Genomic DNA, 16,449 nt, shown 5'->3' on the forward strand with positions numbered 1-16,449 from the left:
TTTGTGTTCATTTGTACATCCAAACACTGAGCAACTGCCATGCTTCGCTCGTTTGCAAGCCATGATGTCTCTCGAAGAAAAACCAGTATCGCGCTTGCGCAGCTCATTTTCTCATGGGCGGGCCAAATTCTCTTTGCGAGCAAAGAAGAGAAAGGGGAGGTAACCTTTCCCTTTATGACGACATAAGGGGAAGATTTCTAGCTTCGCCCGTCTGAGCTTTCATTTTCTCAAAAATACCCAGGGCTTGGTTTACACCCATCAAAACGTCTAGCCACTGGGGGACCATATCAGGCTAGGGAAACTCATATTAAGGTTAAAAAACCTCATAAAGTGAAATTTTCATGCAGTGGGACCTTTAATATGTCAAGATGCCTACATGAACCTTTTTTGCTTAAAGCTTTACCTGATTGAATTATGTTTTTATACTTAATTTTTAGTTGATGCCACATTCTTTTTTTACATGGATACCATGAAAATTTATATTAGTTCAATAATTTACCGTTCTGCCAGTTTTCACCTCTGATAAATTTACTTTTGAATGATTGGTTCATTGCAAACAGCTGAAAGTCTGTAAATTTTGCCAATAAAACCTGCATTAATTTGCCATGGGGGTTAAATCATTTTGATTACAACTGTATGATAATATATTTCAATTTCAAAACGGAGAAAATTGACGAGGACACGTAGAGTCACGTAAACAATATACATAAAAACATCATCATACGTTAAATAAATAACACAATGTGCATGGAATACATATTATTTATAATCTGTAAATTACATTACGAGCCAAACGGTCAGCCACAGGAGCAGTGACCAGTCAGCCAAGCCAACAGCAGCCCCGGTTTATATATGTACAATTTATATTTGAATAGACAAAGTCAAATGTTACAACTGACCACATAACAGTCCACAGGGCAGTTGCAACATTCATTAAAGGGGACATATAATGAAAATCTGATTTTTTTCTGTGTTTAAGTGCTATAATCGGGACCACAGTGCATCTACCAACCCAGAAAACGTGAAAAGTGACAACCCAGTAACATTGTTTTGGTAAGTCTTTCTCTGCAAGCATGTCAAAAAAATAGGCCGATCAGATTTCACTCCTCTTCTGATGTAGGAAGGGGATCTTATTATAATATTACCGCCTCTTAATCTGCACGTTTCCATCCACGGCGCCACCATTTGGTTTCGCAAGTGACAACAGTGTAACCAGTTCTAAAGCAATGGCAAAAGTTAGAGCAAAGCATGCAAACTGTTCTGCCGGGGAAATGTGTCAACTTGTGTAAAAGTTAAACATGACGGTTTCAGCTCATTAGCATTTAAAAGGAAACACACACAAAAACGGCGCGTTTTTGTTCACACCTAAAAAGGGGAAAATTTGACAAGCTATAATAAATGATCTGGGGGGTATTTTGAGCTGAACACTTTCAAGTAACAACCAGGTTTTGGTAAATTAAAAATATATTTTAAAGTCAAAATCAACGCACTGAAGTTTAATTATACTTCTGTGAAGTTCTGTGAAGGACTAAAGAACTGTGTGTGTTTAAGTGCATGTTGGAATATATTCTTATATAGATTCTTATATACAGTGCTATGCATAAGTTTAGACACCCATGCTAAAGTTGACTAAAAAGAGGAATAAAAAATCATCTTTTGGAAATTGAACTTAATGCCTTAATTAAAAAAATTAGGAAAAATCCAACCTTTAAGCACACCAATTTTCTTTGTGAATGAATAATGTATATCGTAAATAAATAAATGTTCTTCCTTAAAATACAGGGTGCTTAAGTCTGGACACCCCTATGTTAAATTCCCATAGAGGCAGGCAGATTTTTATTTTTTAAGGCCAGTTACTTCATGGATCCAGGATACTATGCATCCTGATAAAGTTCCCTTGGCCTTTGGAATTAAAATAGCCCCACATCATCACATAGCCTTCACCATACCTAGAGATTGGCATGGAGTACTTTCCATAAGATCATCTCTCAATGCAAATCAAACCAGCTATTAGGCTAACTGAAATAAAACCATGCCAATCTCAAGGTATGGTGAAGGCTATGTGATGATGTGGGGCTATTTTAATTCCAAAGGCCAAGGGAACTTTATCAGGATGCGTAGTATCCTGGATCCATGAAGTAACTGGCCTTTAAAAATAAAAATCTGCCTGCCTCTATGGGAATTTAACATAGCGGTGTCCAGACTTAAGCACCCTGTATTTTAAGGAAGAACATTTATTTATTTACGATACATTATTCATTCACAAAGAAAATTGGTGTCCTTAAAGGTTGGATTTTTCCTAATTTTTTTAATTAAGGCATTAAGTTCAATTTCCAATTGATGATTTTTTATTCCTCTTTTTATTCCTCTTTAGCATGGGTGTCTAAACTTATGCACTGTATTCTTGCAAGGTTATGTGGCAAATGGTGACATCAGTGTCTCAGACCTCAGTGTTCTGCCTTTATGCTTCTCTATGTTTGCTGCTAACATCTGGGGCTGGTTGCATAAACATAGCTACTATGTTAAGACATGCAGTGTCTAAAGTCTTACGTTTCTGTATCAAATTTGTCTAATCTACGTTTTATGTAACTGATGAACAGTCTTAAAGAAAAAAATGTAATATATAAGTTGTAAGGTTAGCAGTTTATGCAACCGGCCCACGAACAGAGGGACAACACACTGTTACACTTTATTTTAAGGTGTCATTGTTACAGTGTAATTATATATTTAAGTACTGAGTAATATTAATTAACTACATGTACTTACTATAGGGTTAGGGTAGGATTAGGGTTTGGTTGAGGGTTAGTTGCATGTAATGATGCATCATTTACTGTTATTGCTATGGTAAGTACATGTAGCAAATGTAACAAGGACACTGTAAAATAAAGTGTTACCCAACACACTATCTGTTGTGCATTTCCTCTCTTGTGGCATACTGAAAACACAGAACAGAACAAATGTATGCCTAGTCTTAGATACCTGACTATTAAAAAGGGTTCTTTATTATTACATAAAATTGTAGTTGTGTTGTGTTATGACAAGGTTCTACATCACTGTTGTGAAAAGGGCCCTACACTGACAGCCATGATAAAACTTGCTATGTTGTCTTGACACAATAGTTTTAACACATACTAGCTACGCCTTTCAGAAGCTCAGATAACACTGATTAAAAGATATGACTTTACAATGCTTCCTGCAAACAGTTTAGACAGTATGGCAAAACAAATCTGATCATTAAAAAAAATCCTTTTTTAACTTAGAAGGAGGAATGTTCACACGTGTCTGCTTTCTTCCAGGAATGAAGAGGGGATAACTGAGCATGATATGAATATTATCTCTAGCTCATTCCTGTTTAGAGAAATAAGTCATGTTGCAACCATCCCCGTTTTCCCTACACCGCTCCTCACTGGCTCACTCACTCCCGAGGGTGTGGCATCCTCACGCTTAAGACGATCAGTGGAGAGCAGGAAGAATGGGAATTACTGATGTGAACATGAGAATGCTGCGCTAGAAGTCTTCAAAGGACCCCTAGGTTTGAGCAGTCTGCGGTCTTGTCTTTCCATTCATCATAGAGCTTCTGCATCAACCTGGTTCAGCAGAGATCAGTTGGATCCTCGACAAACTGCATTAGGGCTCTCTTTCAAACAGGTGAGACGTGCAAGTATCCAACTTAGTCTTATTACTGGACCATTATTTTAAAATGAGTAATTAGTGATGCTTTGTATGACCACGTTGAGAGATAATTGCTCACATATTGATTGCCTGATAAGGAACTATCTTAGATCTAAATTTGAACTGATTAATTAATCTTGTATCCATTTGAGTTGGTAGAAGCTGACGTGTTAATGTACTCATTTGTCTTGCATTACTTCCTGTATAGTTATCTATTCATGGGAAATTATTCTAAAGTGTGACTGTAAACTGTTTTTGCTCATGGAATCCCCAAACATGCCGATCACCGCTAGATGCTCTCACAAAGTGCTGGATAAGTATTATGATATTAAATGGCTTAGAGAGTGATATACTAGACGTTCTTACTGGACATTGCTTTTGGGGTGTACTATAAAATGTTTTCATGCTTGATTGTTCAAAAAACACATTATTTTCAACATATTTTACATTATTACAGCTTAACTTATCTTTAAATTTATTTAAAATTATATATACGCGTTTCACATTCTTTTTGCAGCAGTGTTTTACTGTAGTATAAGAAGTGTTATTTTAACATCAGTGTAAACCACGGGGTTTAGGGGTTCAGGTTATCCTACATTAGGTTTATTTAATAACAGAAACTGAATAATCAAATGTAAAAAATAAAACACTGCTTAGTTTTCACTGTATGAATTAAATATATTCTGATTCTTATTAAAGCTACAAAAGTTATTCAGCCAAGAGCAGTGAGTGATTTTCTCTTTCCCCAGTTTTTGCAAGCTGTTGCGATATGTATATCGCGATATTTCGATAATTTCGATATATTGTGCAGCCCTACTGACAATGTTGTTAACAAACAAGTGTGTTTCATGTACGGACTTTGCAAGCACGGATGTCACAGGACGTTTCAGAGTGGTTTTTGTTTTGTTTGTTTTTCTGATAGATTATAGTCACAATGTTATCCACCATTTAATTATATTTCTCAGAAAACTATGGTAATACAACCAGTAATTGATCACAAAACCATGAATACTTTTCCTTAAGGGCGGTGAACAGTCTTACAAAAGCGAGAGATTACAAAAGCTACAGTAAACAAGCACACTATCAATACTGTAATGTTAGTTATTGTATTGTAGCCTACTCTGTCTGTCTGCTGTTCTCTGTAAAATGTGCAGCGCACAGACAAACGTTGAGGTTATAATGTTCAGGAACAGTGTTTAAAATGAATTTGTACCACACTAAGTTCGTCGACTTTTTCCGGCGTGTAAAAAACAGCAAAAAAATTAAAATGTTTCGGCTCACAGGCGCTCGGGGGGTGCGAGACGACCACCATTCAACCCGAAAAAAAGTCATATAACTATTCCAATGACTCTGAAGCTGTTCGGTTAAGGTAAACAAGTTACTTAGTTCACCTTTAAAAAGCGAGAAAAGATCTCCCTTTGCTTAGAACTTTGAGCTTCGTAACTTTGTAGATGTTGTTTATGCTCAGCAACATTACGCACTAACTAAAGAAGTGAAATCTTAATATGGGACGCCTTTAAGGTTAAAACACGGTAGTCACGATGTCTAAGTGGGACAGAAAGCTCTCAGATTTAATTAAAAAGATCTCCATTTGTGTTCTGAAGATGAACGAAGGTCTTACGGGTTTGGAACGACATGAGGATGATTTGTGACAGAAATCAAGTAATTAATGACAGAATGTTCATTGTTGAGTGAACTATACCTTTGAAATTTCTTTCAAAACATCCTCATGTCGTTCCAAACCCGCAAGACCTTCGTTCATCTTCAGAACACAAAATAATTAAGACAAAAATAATTCCTTTCAAACTATCACTGTATGTACTTGTGTCTGATCTTATCTTGATATCTCTGTTAACATGTTTAAACAAAAGCTGATTTATTGTCTCTTTTTCTTCTTTTTATCTCTCTTGTTGAAAAGCATCAATAAAACGATTTCAAACACATATGGCAGAACAGATCAATTTAATACATGTTGCTTGAAGTATAACGCTAAGTTGACAAATTCACCAGTCAATACATCTTTTCCCTTCAAAATCAAAATGGTGTGTAATGATTAATCATGGGAATTATAATCTTACAATAGTAGTAATTTTATTAAAAAGGGATTTTTTTTTTGTTATGTGATTATAGGATAAGCCTAATACAGCTATCAAAAAAGTAAGAGAATGAGTGACCTTGGTGATCTTGTGGAAATCTTGCATCAGCAAAGGGACTGCAACATTCCCCAGTGTAAAATGATGAAGGTCTTCCCCGGTTACACTCAGATCAAGATTATCCATTCAGAAGGGGAATCACCAATTCTGTCATAATGCATTCACCATGTGGAAGAATACGCACAACATGATGGAAAGATATCTCTGCTAAAGACTTCCTGTACTGTTGCAATGCAGGTCCGGTTATACTGTAAAAATGATTATTATTATTTTTTAAAGTTAGTTAAGATTATTGAAGTATGTTTTAAAAGAAAATGCTATTTTTCAGTCATTCTACTTCAATATGTCACGTTTAATTCAGTGTGCTACTTGCTGTTTCTTTGTAATTTCTAGCAATTTCTAAATTATTTCAAAGTCAATCCTACACCATTTTTTTTTTCGTGTAGGAAATTGCTTAAAAATGGAAGGTTTTTGAAAAAGTGCAATGAAATTATTGCTGGACGTTCTTGAATATTGCTTAAAACTTTAAGGCAGCAGTTACACATAAGTTCTCAATCTTCTGTGAGTGTTCAAATAATTCCACTGGACTGGGAGAGGAAAACCTAAAGTCATCTTAGGAAAACCCAAAGCTTTGGCTGACATTTGGATGGCATTTAGATAAAAACAATGTCATCAGCAAAGTCTGGATTTTACAACTAGATATGATCATTCTCATTGCATCAGAGCTTTAGGGCTTTTACAGTGGGTGCTCTGAAGGACATTTGTAATCATTTATTACATGGCTTGGCTGAATTCTAATATACAATGCGGTCTGTTATTTCTTGATATCAGACCGCAAGTATAACACACCGTTGCCATGAAAAACAGCGCGTTGCTATGGACGCAGGATTCTACCGTAGAGACGGAACAGACTATTTTCTATAGCGGAAGCAATACAATCGTTTTTTAAATCAATAAACTCCTTTTTAAATCAATATTTTGTGTCAAATTATTGATTTATTTGGTAGGTAGCCATGTAATAAGCGGGATAATGTAGAGCGAGGCGGTTGTTATAGCGAATACAACCCCGACAGGCTGATCAGGACCCCGACGCGAATCTGATCTATTATCATAGTTCTTGACAGATGGAAGCATTTTTGAAGCTACGAAAAATGTATATGCAGTAACCAATTTGGAGCATCAAAACTATTGACTGACAATTCTCAGAATAAATTGCACTCTGATTCATGGAGCAAACCAGAAATGTCTTCCTTTTAATAATTCTCACAGCATGTCATTTCGCTTTATCATTAATATCCTTAAAGTGACCATTGTTAAACCTAACAGTCAAATTCACTATATGAAACAAGTTCGGTTTACTCAAATATTAACAACTCAATAACTGATTATATTAAGCAGAACTGAAACGCAATGTGTGACAGCAAGATTTGTTTTTGCTCAAGATCTAGTGGGAGATATAATGTTCTGCTATGCAGAAATTAAAAGTTTTTTTTGAATTTTGGGGGTTATTACATTGTGTTAAAGAGAGGAGAGCCTGTAATTAGGTTGAGGATTGGCCGAACCATTAATATGTTGCTTTATTTAAAAAGCAATGGCTGTGCACACTTCGGCTCAGTGATAGTCTCTTTTAGTGCATGTGTGTGTGCTTGTGCTATTGCTATTGCTAGCTAGCAGTTAGCAATAAGAGATTTGAGTTCTGATTTTAATGGTTTTATGCAATTTAATTAAATTTCAGCAACACAAAGTATTGAAGTAGATTTATAGATTAATTAAATATTCCCTTTATGTGGACTCAAATAGAAAAATTAAGTTCACAGTACTCATATATATATAAGTTTTTAAACTTAAATGGTTTAAGGCAATCGGTTTCCTTAAATGGTTTGAGTTACCTTAACTCGTTGGGTTTTACAACAATGTTTCCCTTTTAATGTATTCGATACTGTAGGTATTATTATTTCACATAACTTCAAGTAGATTCTTCCCTCTTTAATGAGACACCCGAGCTTGTTTGTCATAAATTTGGACAATTATGGAGGCAATCACAATAGGGTTATTATCATTAACTAAAACTAAAACCATAAAAAAATCACTTGAAATAAAATAAACATTAACTGAAGAAAAAAATCTTAAACTTATTTTATTTCAGATACATGACAAGCCAACATTTCTCATTTTTGTTCAGTTTAAGTAGATGAACTAAAACTAATTGAACAAAACTATACAGACAACACTAATGAAAACTAATAAACCAATAAAATAAAAAACACAACAAACTACTAAAACTTTAACTAAAATTAAATAGAAAATAGAAAAATCAAATTATTAACAAAATACTATAATAGTAGGCTATCAATTATACTAAAATAACAGTGTCACAGAAAAAGACTACATTTTGATTACATTAATGAGCTTCCTAAAACTAAAATCATTTCAAGCCTTTTATAGTGAAATTCAAGAATCTTCAAAGCTTCTACAAGCCAAATATAAAAGGTTTTATGTAATATTTTTTTTGTGTTAAAGTCTCCCTGTGGTGAAAATCAAGCTTTTAGTGTTGTTTATATGTCTATGTGGTGTTATTCATGTGCTTTAAGACGAACCATGTGCAAATTCAACACCATTGCTGAGTGTTTTCTTCTTAAAACTGCAGTGAACCAAAGACAGTCTCAAAAACACGGTTTGAAATCGCTGGTGTTTCTGACGTCATAAACTACCTTGTAACCAATCAGATCAACGTGTGATCGTCAAGGAGTGGATCTCTGAGCTGAGTGAGTGAGTGGAGGCGGGGCTCATGGACCTTGTATACTAAATGTGGCAAAAAGTGTAGAGTTACATTCAAGCTATTTTAAGACATGAAGATTTTTTTTCAAGGAAAAACCTTTTAAATATGTAATTTTGGTGATCAAAGATGAGTTACATTTTATTGACTACAGGGGGGCTTTAATAAAACATATTAAGCAAGTATGTTTAGGTGTAGGTGGACTGGACAACTGGGAATTTTGTCCCAGAAGGAGGAACCCAAAGGTCCTCTAAACTCTACTCATAAATTTTGATGATGACCCCGGCTCCTTAACAGCTTTCTGAATGTTATAACACAGCTGTATTTTTTCAAAGTTTGAAACATACAGGGTTGGGGGAGATTACTTTGAAAAGTTATGTTACACTATTCACTTTTTTTCATCTTGGCTGAGCTTGCTTGTTTGATTTTTCAGTTCAAGGTGGGATCAAGGATCAAGTGTGTGTGTGTGTGTGTGTGTGTGTGTGTGTGTGTGTCTGTGTGTGTGTGTGTGTGTGTGTGTGTGTGTGCATGTTCGGGTAGTGTGTGTATGCATGCATCCACACATGCACAGGTCCAAGGGCTCAATGTCTGCAAGCACACATGCACATACCGGTATGTGTACATAAACATAATGAACATGCTCCTGAAAACTACATTTTTCTCTTATTTTCAGTCTCTCCCATTCACTTTCAATGGCCGGCCATTTTTGACCGGGAACACCACAAAGTGTGACTCTGTGCCATTTTGTACAAAATAAAAGTTTTTCAAAACAAACTTCCTGGTGAAACAGTAAAGTAGACTAGTGTGATAAAGAGTGCAAATTTTTTCTATATTTTATTTAATATTTCCAAAATTATTCATAAATAATGCTTTTTTTTTAACTCAAAAAATAAGATGGCTACTCTCAGATAAATGAGGCCTACGATTAATCAGATACAAATAGAAATATAAAACCAGTCCTAATTGAAAGAGAACAAGTTGTCAAAAAGATTGAATCCAATATTGCGTGGTAATATAGCATAACAAGTGATTTATAAGCTATTTTTTGTAGGCCGGTAATTTTTGACCGGGAACATCACAAGTGTTATAATAATTAAGAATTCGTTACATTTATATGGCGCTTTTTTTCCCCAAAACTGGATGACAAACTTGTTAGACTAGTCTTAACAGTTTATGCAAATGAACTCAGATTACGTAACTCACATTACTTGTACCCCCAACACTGCATGTGTGGAGTATTTCAAGCTGGAACAGGCAGGGTATTAAGAAATCATAGAAGCAAGAAAGGCTGCAGGATGCAGCATGAGTTTTCAGCTGTTTTGAATATTGTCAGAAATAAGCTGTGGTTAGGATGGGAAAGATCATTCCACCAGCAAGGATTAGTGAACAAAAATGTTGTGGAAAGTGATTTTTTTGCCTCTATGTGATGGTGCTGCAAGGTTCGCTCACACACTGACCGCGAGCTTCTGGAGATGTAGACTCGGAGTGGAGGTGGGAGGGTGAAGAGCACATGGCTGTTCTTTTCTCAGGTAAACATTTGAAATTGGTCTTTGTGAGCTATATTGGGTATTGTACATTGTAAAAAATAAGGCGAGTCTAGTTCCAGTGGAAGAGTGACCTCTGACCCGACACATGACGAATTGATGAACTTGGAAGCGCAGAGGATAGAGCAAAACAAAACACCGGTCACAAATTAGAAAGGTCTAAAACGAGAATTTTTTAAGAGAAATGTTGGAGGATCTTGAGTTTGTTGCCCAGCCCTATTTGTCTGAACCCAAGAGGTGTCGACTCTTACCTAAGCTTACGCTACTTCTACATCCTACGTCGGGTCAGAGGTCACTCTTCCACCGGAATTTGACTCGCATACCGTCGTTACCGGAAGCCGGTAATTATAGTTTATAAAATTATAAATATGGATTTTTTTCTTACAAAAACGCATCGCTTCACTTCAGAAAGCCCTGAAGCCATATGGATTACTTTTATGAGGGATGGATGGCCTTTTTTTAATTCAAAATCTCAGGTACCATTCACTCCCATTATAAAGCTTGGAAGAGCCAGGATATTTTTTTATATAACTCTGACTGTGTTTGACTGAAAGAAGAAAGTCATATACACTTAGGATGTCTTGAGGGCGAATATATTATGGGATCATTTTTGGGTGAACTATCCCTTTAAAATTCTCTGTTTTGGAGTGTATTTGCATAAAGTAACAATAGAAACCTGTCTGGTAACAGTAACAGGAGAGTAAGAACATGTGGATTTAACTTTCGACACAACCAACCCGAATTTTGATCCAATTCTTCTTCCTTTTTCAATTGCGTATCAGCTTGGAGAGGTGTTCATTTAAATAAAAAATGATTACAAATATGAAAAAAGTGAAAATAAAGTGGCTAATGGGTAATTAATAGTCCAATAATTTAAATTTGACGTGGCATGTGTTACTGCACTCAAAACTGACCGCACGTATTCCTGGACCCTTGAGGATGGATCAGCAGGATCAGTACTGTTTGGGTCAGGGGTCAGTTTTTTTATTCAAAATGAAAGATATTCAGGTTAAAAACAGTGTATTTTTAATTAACTTCAACACATTAACAGCAACAAACACTAGTTGCCCAACAAAAAGGATATATATACATACACACATATATATATATATATATATATATATATATATATATATATATATATATATATATATATATATATATAAGATTTAAACATCCAAGTTGATTGTATACTTAATTAGTTTATTATTAATTATTACTTTATTAAATGTAACCCAAAAAAGTAAAAATTACTAGTGAATCATCAGTGCATCAGACAAAAAAAACCCAAACGATGAAGGCAGATAAGACAAGCAATTTGACAGCATAAATATGGCTAAACAAATCTACACACATCAACAGTCTCATCATGGCTTACAGAAAAGAGCTTTGCACTGCTGGTAAGTCTGCTTTCAAATTTAGACAGAACATTCTCTGTAAGTTACTAGACTTCCTTTACACTAGACTTCCTTTACAAGGAAAGAGACACTGTTTAAAGTTGTACGAGATGAAGAAGAGTTCATGTAGCACATCCTAATTCTCTCTATCAGAGTCACCATTTGTAACTTAAACTTAAAATCAGTATTCCAGATCAAATCCCTTACCAATGTCTTGTCTATCTTTTCAGCTGTTTTTGGTTACACTTTATTTCAAGGTGTCATTGTTACAGTGTAATTATATATTTAAGTACTGAGTAATATTAATTAACAACATGTACTTGCTATAAGATTAGGGTTAGTTGCATGTAATTATGCATCATTTACTGTTTTTACTATGGTAAGTACATGTAACGTGTAACAAGGACACTGTAAAATGAAGTGTTTTTTTAAATTGTTTTATTTGAATGTTTCTCTTGCATTTGTAGGTGTACTCCTGCTACTGTCTTTACTACACTCCACTCAGTCTGCACCTATTACCGTTTCAAACGAGGCAGAGTCTATTGCTGTTACAAAAATGGAAACGTTGGGTAAAGATGCGTTGAAACATCTGGTGGGTTTTTAAAACTTTTTTCTTTTTTACTGGTTGAGCAATCACCTACTTTTGGCTTGATAAGGAACATTATCTAGGGCAGAGATAAGAAACATTGCTGGCCGTGAACCAGGAAATGAAATTGGCTTCTGACAGTGTAATGCTTATGATGACGTTGAACAGATTTCAGAGAAAAACTAGAGTTGCTCTTAAAAGTAACTGGTTGCTTTCCCCCCTCCCCTCCCAAGGTGAGTTCAGCTTCATCGGCCCTGAGGAAACACAGTGGGTCCCACTCGGTTGGATGCATCAGGGAGCCAAAGAAGCATGAACGCCTCAACTGCACTCTCCTCTCTACATTCAGCTCTTACTTGGAGAAGGCATCTGGTCTTAGCATAGACACGGTGCTGCGCGACAACCTGAAAGATATAAAACATAGAGTTGACGACCGAAAAATAGCAAGGTGCAACGGAACATCAACAAATGGAACATCAACAAATACCTGTAAGGAAATCTTTCAAGAGAATTTAGAAAATCTGAGAAGCGTACTTGAGCTTTACATAAAATGGATCGTCAAACCTATGGAGTAGCGTTCTTTGCTGGTTCAGTTATCTGTAGAAATTATTTATTTTTCTTTTATTTATTGTGTTTTATTTATTCATAGATGAGTGCTCTGAAGCATTCTTGAATCTGAACATTTCTGCATGTCAAGGAAAAAGGCCTGTAATGTTTAAAGGTTTTAGATCTGTTCTGCTTGTTTTCAAGCAATCCCATTTGTGTACACTCTCTCAGACGATGTCGCATGAAATCATGCTGAATATGATATCTGAGCTTATGAACATGTCATCTTCCAGTGGAATAGCAGTCTGTGGTAAAGCCTATACCTCGGGTGTCTGGGTTCCAGAAAAATAAATAAAAAACCTTTTTGCATAAACTTTAATGTTGTGAAATCAATGAGCTATATCTTATGACTTGAGTAAATGTAAGTAAAATAAATTAAGAGTAGATCTGAATCTGAAATTTTTCATTTAAAAACATGAGCTTATTTAATTTGAAGCCACTAAATATAGCACAAAAAAAGAGCTAGCAATATATGTGCTGACATTACTATTTTTTTTTTTAAAAGGGGGGCAGGCCAGTTGACACGAGATAATCTTAGATGCTCTTCCTCTCCTCTGCTCTTCCTCTCCTCTCCTCTCCTCTGCTCTTCCTCTCCTCTGCTCTTCCTCTCCTCTGCTCTTCCTCTCCTCTGCTCTTCCTCTCCTCTGCTCTTCCTCTCCTCTCCTCTCCTCTTCCTCTTCTGTTCCTCTGCTCTTCCTCTCCTCTTCCTCTCCTCTGCTCTTCCTCTCCTCTGCTCTTCCTCTCCTCTGTTCTTCCTCTCCTCTCCTCTAGTCTTCCTCTCCTCTGCTCTTCCTCTCCTCTTCCTCTCCTCTTCTCTTCCTCTCCTGTTCCTCTGCTCTTCCTCTCCTGTTCCTCTCCTCTGCACTTCCTCTCCTGTTCCTCTGCTCTTCCTCTCCTGTTCCTCTGCTCTTCCTCTCCTCTGCTCTGCTCTTCCTCTCCTCTGCTCTTCCTCTCCTGTTCCTCTGCTCTTCCTCTCCTCTGCTCTTCCTTTCCTCTCCTCTGCTCTTCCTCTCCTCTGCTCTTCCTCTCCTCTCCTCTGCTCTTCCTCTCCTCTCCTCTGCTCTTCCTCTCCTCTGCTCTTCCTCTCCTCTCCTCTGCTCTTCCTCTCCTCTGCTCTTCCTCTGCTCTTCCTCTCCTCTGCTCTTCCTCTCCTCTGCTCTTCCTCTCCTCTCCTCTGCTCTTCCTCTCCTCTGCTCTTCCTTTCCTCTCCTCTGCTCTTCCTCTCCTCTGCTCTGCTCTTCCTCTCCTCTGCTCTTCCTTTCCTCTCCTCTGCTCTTCCTCTCCTCTGCTCTTCCTCTCCTCTGCTCTTCCTCTCCTCTCCTCTGCTCTTCCTCTCCTCTGCTCTTCCTCTCCTCTGCTCTTCCTCTCCTCTGCTCTTCCTTTCCTCTCCTCTGCTCTTCCTCTCCTGTTCCTCTGCTCTTCCTCTCCTCTCCTCTGCTCTTCCTCTCCTGTTCCTCTGCTCTTCCTCTCCTCTGCTCTTCCTCTCCTCTGCTCTTCCTCTCCTCTGCTCTTCCTTTCCTCTCCTCTGCTCTTCCTCTCCTCTGCTCTTCCTCTCCTCTGCTCTTCCTTTCCTCTCCTCTGCTCTTCCTCTCCTGTTCCTCTGCTCTTCCTCTCCTCTCCTCTGCTCTTCCTCTTCTGTTCCTCTGCTCTTCCTCTCCTCTGCTCTTCCTCTCCTCTGCTCTTCCTCTCCTCTGCTCTTCCTTTCCTCTCCTCTGCTCTTCCTCTCCTCTGCTCTTCCTCTCCTCTGCTCTTCCTCTCCTCTCCTCTGCTCTTCCTCTCCTCTGCTCTTCCTCTCCTCTGCTCTTCCTCTCCTCTGCTCTTCCTTTCCTCTCCTCTCCTCTTCCTCTCCTGTTCCTCTGCTTTTCCTCTCCTCTCCTCTGCTCTTCCTCTCCTGTTCCTCTGCTCTTCCTCTCCTCTCCTCTGCTCTTCCTCTCCTCTGCTCTTCCTTTCCTCTCCTCTGATCTTCCTCTCCTGTTCCTCTCCTCTGCCTCTCCTGTTCCTCTCCTCTGCCTCTCCTGTTCCTCTCCTCTGCTCTTCCTCTCCTCTGCTCTTCCTCTCCTCTGCTCTTCCTTTCCTCTCCTCTGCTCTTCCTCTCCTGTTCCTCTGCTCTTCCTCTCCTGTTCCTCTCCTCTGCTCTTCCTCTCCTGTTCCTCTCCTCTGCTCTTCCTCTCCTCTGCTCTTCCTTTCCTCTGCTCTTCCTTTCCTCTCCTCTGCTCTTCCTCTCCTCTGCTCTTCCTTTCCTCTCCTCTGCTCTTCCTCTCCTCTGCTCTTCCTTTCCTCTCCTCTGCTCTTCCTCTCCTCTCCTCTGCTCTTCCTCTCCTGTTCCTCTGCTCTTCCTCTCCTGTTCCTCTCCTCTGCTCTTCCTTTCCTCTCCTCTGCTCTTCCTTTCCTCTCCTCTGCTCTTCCTCTCCTGTTCCTCTGCTCTTCCTCTCCTGTTCCTCTCCTCTGCTCTTCCTCTCCTGTTCCTCTCCTCTGCTCTTCCTCTCCTCTGCTCTTCCTCTCCTCTGCTCTTCCTTTCCTCTCCTCTGCTCTTCCTTTCCTCTCCTCTGCTCTTCCTCTCCTGTTCCTCTGCTCTTCCTCTCCTCTCCTCTGCTCTTCCTCTCCTCTGCTCTTCCTTTCCTCTCCTCTGCTCTTCCTCTCCTCTCCTCTGCTCTTCCTCTCCTGTTCCTCTGCTCTTCCTCTCCTCTCCTCTGCTCTTCCTCTCCTGTTCCTCTGCTCTTCCTCTCCTCTCCTCTGCTCTTCCTCTCCTGTTCCTCTGCTCTTCCTCTCCTCTCCTCTGCTCTTCCTCTCCTGTTCCTCTCCTCTGCTCTTCCTCTCCTGTTCCTCTGCTCATCCTCTCCTCTCCTCTGCTCTTCCTCTCCTCTTCCTCTGCTCTTCCTCTCCTCTGCTCTTCCTCTCCTCTCCTCTGCTCTTCCTCTCCTCTTCTTCTCCTGTTCCTCTGCTCTTCCTCTCCTCTTCTTCTCCTGTTCTTCTGCTCTTCCTCTTCTGTTCCTCTCCTCTGCTCTTCCTCTCCTCTTCCTCTCCTCTTCTCTTCCTCTCCTGTTCCTCTGCTCTTCCTCTCCTGTTCCTCTCCTCTGCACTTCCTCTCCTCTTCCTCTCCTCTTCTCTTCCTCTCCTGTTCCTCTCCTCTGCTCTTCCTCTCCTCTTCCTCTCCTCTTCTCTTCCTCTCCTGTTCCTCTGCTCTTCCTCTCCTCTCCTCTGCTCTTCCTCTCCTGTTCCTCTCCTCTGCTCTTCCTCTCCTCTGCTCTTCCTCTCCTCTCCTCTGCTCTTCCTCTCCTCTTCTTCTCCTGTTCCTCTGCTCTTCCTCTTCTGTTCCTCTCCTCTTCCTCTCCTGTTCTTCTGCTCTTCCTCTCCTGTTCCTCTGCTCTTCCTCTCCTCTGCTCTTCCTCTCCTCTGCTCTTCCTCTCCTCTTCTTCTCCTGTTCCTCTGCTCTTCCTCTTCGGTTCCTCTCCTCTTCCTCTCCTGTTCTTCTGCTCTTCCTCTCCTGTTCTTCTGCTCTTCCTCTGCTCTTCCTCTCCTGTTCCTCTGCTCTTCCTCTTCTGTTCCTCTCCTCTTCCTCTCCTGTTCTTCTGCTCTTCCTCTCCTGTTCCTCTTCCTCTCCTCTCCTCTGGTTCAAAGGAGTCATTCGTTTGCGTATCGGAATGTCATTAGTGGACATGTAGCCTATGGCACGCATTGTGTGATTATTATCTCGGCAGTTTAGGACATCGCACAAGAT

General features: G+C 39.0%; 1 protein-coding gene across 2 annotated transcripts; it reads left to right on the forward strand.

Annotated features, from left to right (window-relative positions):
• Positions 1 to 3,461: 3,461 nt before the first annotated feature.
• On the forward strand, positions 3,462 to 13,041 carry LOC308691660 (uncharacterized protein). 2 transcript variants are annotated; one of them, XM_081367125.1, is made up of 4 exons: positions 3,462 to 3,648; positions 10,041 to 10,130; positions 12,010 to 12,134; positions 12,362 to 13,041. In XM_081367125.1, exons 2-4 carry the CDS (start codon positions 10,112 to 10,114, stop codon positions 12,698 to 12,700), a joined length of 483 nt encoding a protein of 160 aa, XP_081223251.1. In that variant the 5' UTR covers positions 3,462 to 3,648; positions 10,041 to 10,111; the 3' UTR covers positions 12,701 to 13,041. The 2 variants fall into 2 exon arrangements, 1 of the variants encoding a protein (XP_081223251.1); XR_014030271.1 differs by lacking the exon at positions 10,041 to 10,130 and having other exon boundaries at positions 3,475 to 3,648.
• Positions 13,042 to 16,449: the final 3,408 nt, after the last annotated feature.

This window comes from Scardinius erythrophthalmus (assembly GCF_964197995.2).
Source record: "Scardinius erythrophthalmus genome assembly, chromosome: 5".
Classification (NCBI taxonomy): domain Eukaryota; kingdom Metazoa; phylum Chordata; class Actinopteri; order Cypriniformes; family Leuciscidae; genus Scardinius; species Scardinius erythrophthalmus.

Excerpts from the sequence above, each read along its gene's own strand:
- LOC308691660 (XM_081367125.1), top strand. Across the intron at positions 12,135-12,361 it reads AAGATGCGTTGAAACATCTG|GTGAGTTCAGCTTCATCGGC; the intron begins GTGGGTTTTTAA and ends TCCCCTCCCAAG.